Genomic DNA, 10,424 nt, shown 5'->3' on the forward strand with positions numbered 1-10,424 from the left:
CCTGTTATGTCCCCTGGTGACCTTGCCTAGCTCCTCACCTGTTGGTCCCAGACTCCATTCCTCAGTTAATTAACTCTTGTTTCTCTTCTACCTATCCAAACTCAAACTGCCCCCTCCATGGTTTTCCCCAGTCCACAGTGAAGGGTGTAAGCACTGGTGGCTACACAATTTTGGGGTCCAGTATTCTTGAGAGTCCTTTGGACTGCAAGGAGATCCAACCAGTCCATCCTAAAGGAAATCAGTCCTGAGTGTTCATTGGAAGGACTGATGTTGGAGTGGAAACTCCAATACTTTGGCCACCTGATGTGAAGAGTTGACTCATTTGAAAAGACCCTGGTGCTGGGAAAGATTGAAGGCAGGAGGAGAAGGGGACGACAGAAGATGAGATGGTTGGATGACATCACCGACTCAATTGGGTAAACTCCAGGAGTTGATGATAGACAGGGAGGCCTGGCGTGCTGCAGTCCATGGGGTCGCAAATAGTCAGACACAATTGAGCGACTGAACTGAACTGAAATGAACAAAATGTAAATATGGGACCTCATATGTAAAAAGCAGGGAAAAAGGGTTTTTAATGGTTCTAAGACATAAATCTTTTCCCTTTCTTTGGAAATCGACTTTGTTCTGTCTCTCTGTCTTTCAAGCTATGTTTGTTTAGTGTGTGTGTGTGTTTGGTTTGTTTGTCTGTTTTAATTGGTTAGAGTCACTGTCTCTAGGGCAAAGGAAATCTTATGGCAAGTGCAGACTATCTTAGTTTCCTGGATGCTTTACTTTCATGACTCTTTTGTGTGTGTTTAATAACTCCTGGTTAAAATGCAATTATATTGTGTACAAGAGACACTGAAGTAAACAGTGTTTTTTTTTTTTCTTTCAAGTTTTTGGTCTTGAAATAGACTTTTGTGAAGCACTGAGTGTGTCAGTTAGGTGTTAACCGAATTCATGTTTTGTTGTTGTTTAACAGTCTTCCAATTCCTCTAGCATTACTTTGTTCAGTGTGAATAGAGACTTTTTCTTAATGTCTGCTTCACTCACAGGCTTTGGTATTTCCTTTGTGAGGTGCTTCAAGATTTATGACCACACAGTTGCCTCTTGTGCAGCAGTGGAAAGTTCCTACTACTCCATGCTGGCTCATCTGGTTGGGAGACTGAGTAGGAGCATTATTTTTATTCTGACTCAGTCTCATTCTTAGGCAGGTGCCTAGTCTTTCAGTTTTGGGGTTTAGGCCTTCTAAGTGTTCGACTTTGTTCTCGGCAGAATGGAACCTCTAAAAATTAAGGACAGGCTGTTTTAGTGTTGCTTCTTCACTTTTCTCCTTCCTCCAGCTGCTGTGTGTCTTCACCTGTGTCCTGAAGACAACGGAGCTTTCTTCCCTTCCCCTTCCCACACTCCCACCCTCCCTCCTTTTCTGTGTGGGAGATAGTGGAGAAGATCTGGTTAGGACTTCTTGCCTATCTCAGATCTCAGTCTTGTACCATGAGGAAAGATTTCTGTGGCCTATATCCTTGATTCCAATCTTTCAGGAGACCCTGGTGAGGTCCATGGAAAAAAAGTGAATTTCCCTTATCTGTATGGAGAAGGAAATGGCAACCCACTCCAGTGTTCTTTCCTGGAAAATCCCATGGATGGAGGAGCCTGGTAGTCCATTGGGTCACCAAGAGTCAGACACGACTGAGTGACTTTCTCTTATCTGTAACTCTCAGTGTGTAGATACTCATGCCTTTAGGAGTTTACAAACAATTTTATGTGAATTATTCTCACTGGCTTGTGCAGCATCTGACATCTGTTCCAAGTAAGCAAGGATTTGCATCTCATATTCCCTTGGAGGAATCTGTCTTTCCTTAAGTTTTGGGTTAATTGGTGGCCCTGATACTTCAGTGATGTGATGGTTTCAAGAAAAGTTGTGATTTTGCTTGTCCAGCTTTTAAAAATTACAAATATTCAAGTGAAGCTCTTGCTAGCTTTTTATTTTCTAATCTTAATTAAAAAAAAAAATCCTTCCTTGAATTAGCCTGAAACAATTTTTGTTTGCTTATATACTAAGAATTAACAAAATAAATAGCCTAAATACATCTATCCAGGTTATAAGTAGCATAAACAAATATTTTAGTGACTTTAGACAGTTACAAACACCATGAATGAGGAAGATCAGCATTTCCAGCAGAGAGCAGCATATGATAAAGCAAGCATGAAGCATTCAGGTAAGACCAGTAGGAAAATAATCTTGGATAAATGACTTCATTATATTCTATTAACTTTACTTCCTATATATTCCAGTGGCTTCTTATTATGTGTTGCCCTAAAACAAGTAGATGACCACATGTATCTCCAAACAAGATTGGTTTATTCCGGATGAGCAGAGAATTGCAATTTGGTATCTGCAATCATGGTAACCCATCTGAAAGCTTGAGAGCCCCCACTTTGGGTCTCCCAACTCTATTTAATTGAGGTTTCTGTTTATTATTTTTTTTACATCATAAATAAGAGGTTTACAGCAGGACCCTTTCTGTAAACTTCATGTTTATTAGCATATACTTTAATCTGAAGTAAAACTCTAAAGTTTTTCACTTCATCAAGTAAGGGTAAGTAATGTTTTCTGATGTCTTGAATAATTTTATGTTGAAGATCACTATAAGGTGCCATATCATTTGATGCCTGTATCAAATTATGCCAACACTAAAAAATATTCACTGAGCACCTACCACTTTCAGGCACTCTGTTAGATGTTGGGGATCCAGTAGAGTAGGGGTTGTTGAAGAGAAAACCACAGGTCCATAGTGGAATCACTTGGGTAAAGTGCATGATGCCAAATCTAGATTCAATATCTGACTTAACTGCATTTCCAACCTTCACCAGAAATGTAATCTTAATCAACTATTTTGGGATTTTCTGATCAGCACCAATGGGATAATCTCCCTGTGAGGCCCTCTCCATCCTCCAGAGGAAGAAGAGGCAATCTATGTGATAAAATTCTCGTTATTCCCTTCCCTTCAAAAAGAAGATGTCCTGGTCTAAAATAATCTTTTCTGTTGATAAATAGCTCATCTGACCTGCTCTTTTTATAAAAACCTTCCATTTTATGCTGTTTCTCTGAGTATCTTTGTAGTTGCTAGATGGGATGTTGTCCAATTCATGAATCATTGAATAAAGCCAGAAGATTTTCAAATTTACTCAGTTAAAACTTTTTTTTTTTTCCACACAGGCTATATATGTAACACCTCAGGGCAATCTCTGAAGTCAAGATCCTGTTGGGTAAACAAAACAGTTAAGAGTCACCATTTTGGAAAATGTTGTTTCAAGAAGGCTGTGTGTGTGTGTGTGTGTGTGTGTGTGTTTGGTCTAGAATTTATACATTATAATAAGTCTCAGCACAGAAAGATTTACAATTCTTGCTTCAGTGTTTTATCCCCCAAGGAATCTAAAAAGTCTTTGAAAAAGTTTATTGCATTGTGTGTAACATGATTCACAAATGTAACAGATATTTGTTCTCAGGCAGGTGCTATGTGATTGTGTGATGAGTGACTATATGTCAATGCGAGTCAAACAGAGGAGGGTTTTCTTTATACTGCAATGCTCCTGTGATCTCTGTGATGGCTACTGGCTGCTCCCTAAGAATAATGAAGAATATGTGTCAGTTTATACTGTTTCTTAGGGAAATCATAGGGGATCCTGAAAAAGCTAATAAAGCAATGGGTGAGAACTCAGAAGCGTGAATGAGGTAGGTGAGAGTGAGAAAGGGGGAGAGAATATTTGAGGAAATATTAAAAAAAAAAAAAAAGGCAAGAGAAAGACAGAGTAACAGAAAAGAGCAGTGGCATGAGAACTTGAAGCAGGTTGCTGGGAAGACATTTAGGTTCATGCTTTTATTTCATGGTTGAGAAAGTCCTTACTGGTACATTGACTTTTCAATACCACATAAGACTTGGTCCATAACAGTTAGATTGGGGAAGATGAACAGGATGGAAGCTGGTGACAAGAAGAGAACTTGGAAGCCAGAGAAGAGAGTCAGAAGTGGAAGAGAAACTAGCATTTGGGTAGGCGGTGTGGGGATTAGGGAAGGAGCAGATTGTTTTTGTTTTTTTCTTCAGACAGTGAATAAAGGGAAGGTTCGTTGGTAAGAGAAGGAAGTCAGAGTAGTGATGTTGTGTGGTAGGTTTGCTTAGAACAGAAATCAAAGACCAACTTTTCTGAGAGAAAAAAACATCTGCAAATAAGATGCTATTTCTGCAACTTCCATTGCTCCTGGCTCTCCTCGTGGGTGGAGACAATGAACAGAATAAGAATTCTATTCCAGAAGGTAGGTATGTGTGTGTGTGTGTGTGTGTGTGTGTGTGTGTGTGTGTGTGTGTGCACGTGCATACCTGTGTGTATGGGGTGGTTTCCCAAACCAGAAGATTGAGAGTATCAGCCTAGTTTCATTCTGAGCATCCCTGACCCAGACCCCTGGGTTCTCATAGCACATAGGGCCCTGGAGCAGCCATGTGTCTGCTGATATATCTTGCCTTTCATCTAGATTCTGAGTTTCCTTTCTTTGGCACCTTTCATTCTCCAGTCTCTCCTTCCCAATGCCCCTCCTCATAGTCTTTGTCCTTTTCCCACAGGCTTTCAGGAGCCCATTTCCTTCGAAGTCATCTGTGTCCTATCCTTTCACAACAGTTCTTGGGTGCAAAGTCTGGGCTCAGGCTGGTTGGGTGAGTTGCAGACTCATGGCTGGAAGAGCAACTCTGGCACTTTTATTTACCTGTGGCCTTGGTCCAAGGGCAACTTCAGCAATGAAGAGTTGATGGAACTGCAAAATTATTTGCACACGAGCTTCGTTAGATTTCTTCAGGCATTTTACAGCCATGCCAGAAAATGGCAATTTGAATGTAAGTTCATTTTTCTTAACAGGGATTGGGGATATGGTAGGGGGTGTGTGGGTTTTACTGAGTTGATTTCTCTAAGAAACAGCCTCTGATCAATTCTGAAACTTAACTCTCCACACCAGAGCATTGCAATTGTATCCTTTTGGCAAGAGGGTATAATCCAGACACTGATTTCTCAGAAGGATTAAGACCTCTGCTATTTACAGACTCCTCTCTCATTGACTGCAGGCTTGTGCCTTATTATCTTGCACCATTGGTCACTTGCAACAGCCCCTTTCCCCAGTTTTCCAACTAGGCATCTATGTCTATATATTCAGTGTTATCTATTGCATTTCATTCATCCTGGGTTATTTTAACCCCCACTTTCTCACATTAAGTCCTTCCTTATTTTCTTGCTCACATAATTTACACTGCCTTCTTTAAGTATTTTACCCTCCTCCTTATATCATTCATCTCTTCCTATATTCCCAATTGGCAATAATTCCCCTTTCTCTGAATATGTGATGAAAACAATCTTGCTTCATTTCCTCAAATCATCTGAAATTCTCCCTTCTGTTTCCATCATCCTTTGATCAATTTTATCTTTTTTATGCCCTCTTTTCTCTAATTTTCTTTGCCAGATCCCTTTGAGGTACAGATAGCAAAAGGCTGTGAGCTGCATGCTGGGGAAGTCCCAGTAGGCTTTATGCGGATTGCTTATCAAGGATCAGACTTCTTGAGCTTTCAGAACAAGTCATGGGTGTCCTCTCCAGAGGGTGGAAAGAGGGCTCAAGTCCTCAGAAGACTATTCAATTTGTTCCGAGGAGGCCAGGAAATAATACACAAGCTGCTCAGTGATACCTGCCCACGTTTCCTCTTGGGTCTTCTTGATGCCGGGAAGGCATATCTCCAGAGACAAGGTTAGTCCCACACCCCTTTTCATTAATATTTTGTTCTAAAATCACACCTTTTCATTTCCTAACAAGGAACTAAGAGGGGGAGGGGACAATGGGTGACCATCCTAGATATGGGAAAGTGAAAGTTGCTCACTTGTATTTGATTCTTTGCAACCCCATGGTCTATTACAGTCCATGGAATTCTCCATGTCAGAATACTGGAGTGGGTAGCCTTTCCCCTTCTCCAGGGGATGTTCCCAACCCAGGGATCGAACCCAGGTCTCCTGCATTGCACGTGGATTCTTTACCAGCTGAGCCACAAGGGAAGCCCAACAATTCTGGAGTGGGTAACCTATCCCTTCTCCAGAGTGTGTCTATTTAAATTGATGTGAAAATCTGAACTTCTGGGTCTGCATTAGAGTCCTCATCTGACTATCTTCCCTGTCCTCTGCAGTACGACCAGAGGCCTGGCTCTCCCTTGGCCCCAGTCCTGGCCCTGGACAACTGACGCTGGTTTGTCACATCTCTGGCTTCTACCCAAAGCCTATTTGGGTGATGTGGATGCGGGGTGAACAGGAGCAACAGGGCACTCAGAGAAGTGACGTCTTACCTAACCCTGATGGGACATCATATCTTCGGGTTTCCTTGGATGTGGAAGCCAGTGAGGCATCTGGCCTGAGTTGCCGGGTGAGGCACAGCAGTCTAGGAGGCCAGGACATCATCCTCTACTGGGGTGAGGAAGAACTGGAGCCCCGCTGGGATGGGAATAGGTGGTCCTCAGGCAGACTAAGAGAGCCAGGTGAAAAATTGGGGATTCTAGGAACTCCAGACCCAAAAGGAATAAAAATAAAATAAAAAATATAGGAGTTGAAAATGAGAACTCTAGAGACATAGGGAAACTTGAGGTTAGATGAAGGAGGGATGAGAGAAGAAATAGGGAAGAAGGAGAGGCTGTGGTGACACTCCAGTAACAAAGGAAGAGCACAGAAATGCAGTAAAACAGTGAGCGGGTTTGTGAGGACACCTGTGTGTGTCCTGTCTGCAGATCATCACAGCTCCGTGGGCTGGATCGCCTTGGCAGTGATTGTGACCCTGGTGCTCATGGCAGGTCTTGCATTTTGGCTTTGGAAGCACTGGTGAGTTCTTTGTGTGCATCCTGCCCTTTTTCAAGTTCCCACTTGTCTGTCTATCCTTTTTCTTCTCTATCTCATCAGTTTTCCTCTTTGCAGCCCTCTTCCTTCTTAGCAGTCATTTCTTACCTCCACTTCATGTAGAGTAACTTCCATCTTTGTTCTCATTAGGACACACCGTGAATCCCCAAGCTCTGTTCTCCCTTTGGAATGAGATCCCAGCTGCCCAGGAACTCAGGACACATTTAAACAGACTTAGGTGATGATGTCCTTTCCACTCTCCTTACAGAGAGTTTTTAATTGTTGTGTTTTTTTGCTTAATGATCAGTTGTCAATTAAGCTAAATGTATTTTTGCAGAATTTGTCATTCTAACCTGTGTTGGGGATTTTAAATTCTGAATGGAATAAGGTCCTAGGATCCTTCACGTATTCAAATGTGAGTGCATCATCAGGCTTATTTCAGATGTTACTTCCTCCAGAGGGTCTTCCCTCATTCACAAGTGGAAGCTGTCTCTGTCTCGTCTGAACTGCCATTGTAATTTAACTGAACTTTTAAAAATCCTCCTCACTGTACACACTTTGTTGTAGCTGTTTATTTCCCCTTTCCCTTCTATTTTATAAGCTTCTTGAGAACAAAGTCCATGTCTTTTTACTATTTGTATCTATGGCAAAATGTCTTATCTGTATGTAGTATATTGTAAGTAAAAATCTGGGTTGAATTTATTCTGAATTTATGATCTTTAAAAAAATTTTCTTCCTTCCTGTCATCTTTGTAGTAGGTGAGACATTTGATGCTCTTCTGGTTAAAAGTCTTTTCACTTGGCCAAGGGACTGCACTTAGTGATCTTAGTTTTTAGTCATTTCTCCGAGCCCTTGAGGAGAAACATAGTTTTATATTTGACCATTCTTATTTTTTAACTTTAGAGATTAATTTGAATGAAAATATTTCTTTATATTGAGAGTCCATTGTACTGCAAGTATATCAAACCAGTCAATCCTAAAGGAAATCTATCCTGAATGTTCATTGGAAGAACTGATGCTGAAGCTGAAGCAACAATACTTTGGCCACCTGAGGTGAAGAGTGTACTCATTGGAAAATACCTTGATCCTGAGAAAGATTGAGTGTAGGAAGAGAAGGTGATGACAGAGGATGAAATGGATGGATGGCATCACTTTCTCAATGAACATGAGTTTGAACAATAGTGAGATAGGGAAGGACAGGGAAGCCTGGGCGTGCTGCAGTCCGTGGGGTCGCAAAGAATTGAACTGAGAGTGATTGAACAAATTGATTTATAAGTACCTAAATAAAAAAGCAGAAGGCAGAGTGTAGACTCATATTATTTAAAATGTTTCAGTGATAAGGAACAGAGTTATCACCTTGTTAGACATATAGAATCTTGGACCTCAGCTGAGACTTCCTGAAACACAATTTGTATTTCAGCAAAATCAGCAGGGTTTATAAAAGCATTAAAATTTTAGAAGCACTGATATTGGTGACATCTGAAAGGTAGTAGTATTAGTATGTCCCTTAAGAGAAAAGAAGATGATCAAGAAAAGAGAGCAAGAATGTTGATCCTGAGGTTGAAGTGAGGTCAAGGCAAAGAGATTACATAGAACACATTCTTACGGATTTTTGAGAATATGCCTTGCAATTCAGAGAACATGGGTTTCGTGCATCCCATCCCTGGTCAGGGAACTAAGATCCCACATGCCGTGGAGCAACTAAGTCCATGAACCACAACTAGAGAGCCTGGGTGCTGGAATGAAAAGATTCTGTGTGCCACAACTAGGACTTGACCCAGCCAAATAAAAACAAAGAAACCAAAACTGGTCATCATCGCATGAATCTACAAGTCTAGTTCCTTTCTCACATTTTCCATATCTTCATCTTAGCATTATAGATAGTATGTTATATATAACATTTCTTATTTCAATATAGTTTACTTTGATGTTCTCTCCTCTCCAGATTTAGGTCTGCTTTCTGGAGGGAATCTAAGCATAATTCACTACCCTGGTATAGAATATTTTCAGCCCCTAGAATTTTTCTCCCTCATGCTTCTAATTCCCAGTCAACATCCATTTTTTATTCAATATCTTTTTTTTTTTTTTAAGACAACAAAGATTCTAATTTTTATGACCAGAGTTTAGATTTGTTTTTGAATTTCATGTTACTAGGGTCATATTGTAAGGCCTATTTTGTGTCTGCCTTCTTTCAGTCAACATTATTTTTGTGAGTTCTATTCGTGTTGTAACATATAGCAGTAATTCGTTATTTTCCATTGCTGTGTAGTATTCCATTGTGTGACTGTACCACCATTTAGCCATTCTACTGTGGATGGACATTTTCATTGTTTCCAGATTTTAGTTATGTTGAATAACGTTGCTTTGAACACTTGTATACATGTCTTTTTGCAAACATAAAGAGCCCTTTCTCTTGGAAATAGACATACAAATGAAATTGCTGAGCCTTGTTTATATGTATTTTTCACATTTAATAGATAAGTGGCCAACGAGTTTTCAGTGGTTATACCAATCTACTTTCATCTTAACATTGTCACTCATATTTGATGTATTTACCCTTTAAATTTTAACCTTTCTAATGGGGGTATAGTGTATCCAAATTTTTTGGCTCATGTTTCCATGATGGCTAATGGTACTTGACATATTTTCACATGCCTTTGAGCCATTTATATACACTGTTTTGTGAAGTACCAGTTTAAGGTTTTAGCTGTGTGTGTGTGTGTGTGTGTGTGTGTGTGTGTGTGTGTATGGGAGAGTGTGTAGTGATACGGAGGGGATTCAATCTTTTCTAATTTATACTCTCTTGCATACTACTCCTTTGTTGGATATGCAATGGGAATATTTTCTATGTCTTGGTTCACTTTTAATTCTCTTAAAGCTGAATTTTGATTAAAATAATTTCTTGCTAATGGGATGCAGTTCACTGATATTTTTTCTTATGGCTATTTTATTCTACTCTTATAAATTACTTACCCTTACCCCAAGGTCAGTTTTCACTCCAATCCCAAAGAAAGGCAATGCCAAAGAATGCTCAAGCTACCACATAATTGCACTTATCTTACACGCTAGTAAAGTAATGCTCAAAACTCTCCAAGCCAGGCTTCAGTAATACATGAACCGTGACTTCCAGATGTTCAAGCTGGTTATAGAAAAGGTAGAGGAAACAGAGATCAAATTGCCAACATCCGCTGGATCATCGAAAAAGCAAGAGAGTTCCAAAAAACCATCTATTTCTGCTTTATTGACTATGCCAAAGCCTTTAACTGTGTGGATCACAAGAAACTGTGGAAAATTCTGAAAGAGATGGGAATATCAGACCACCTGACCTGCCTCTTGAGAAACCTATATGCAGGTCAGGAAGCAACAGTTAGAACTGGACATGGAACAACAGACTGGTTCCAAATAGGAAAAGGAGTACGTCAAGGCTGCATATTGTCACCCTGCTTATTTAACTTCTATGCAGAGTATATCATGAGAAACGCTAGGCTGGAAGAAGCACAAGCTAGAATCAAGATTGCTGGGAGAAATATCAGTAA

The 10,424-nt window shown here is 40.2% G+C and overlaps 1 protein-coding gene across 1 annotated transcript; it reads left to right on the forward strand.

Annotated features, from left to right (window-relative positions):
• Window positions 1-3,940: 3,940 nt before the first annotated feature.
• Window positions 3,941-9,813, forward strand: LOC147376766 (T-cell surface glycoprotein CD1a-like). Its single transcript, XM_086393511.1, has 6 exons — window positions 3,941-4,294; window positions 4,599-4,865; window positions 5,483-5,761; window positions 6,192-6,470; window positions 6,783-6,873; window positions 7,039-9,813. The coding sequence occupies exons 1-6, from the start codon at window positions 4,213-4,215 to the stop codon at window positions 7,079-7,081; spliced, it is 1,041 nt and encodes a 346-aa protein (XP_086249637.1). The 5' UTR covers window positions 3,941-4,212; the 3' UTR covers window positions 7,082-9,813.
• The last annotated feature ends 611 nt before the right edge of the window (window positions 9,814-10,424 follow it).

Source organism: Bos grunniens, chromosome 3, assembly GCF_055505025.1.
Source record: "Bos grunniens cultivar Pamir isolate PY7600 chromosome 3, Bosgru_T2T1.0, whole genome shotgun sequence".
In the NCBI taxonomy this organism is placed as follows: Eukaryota; Metazoa; Chordata; class Mammalia; order Artiodactyla; family Bovidae; genus Bos; species Bos grunniens.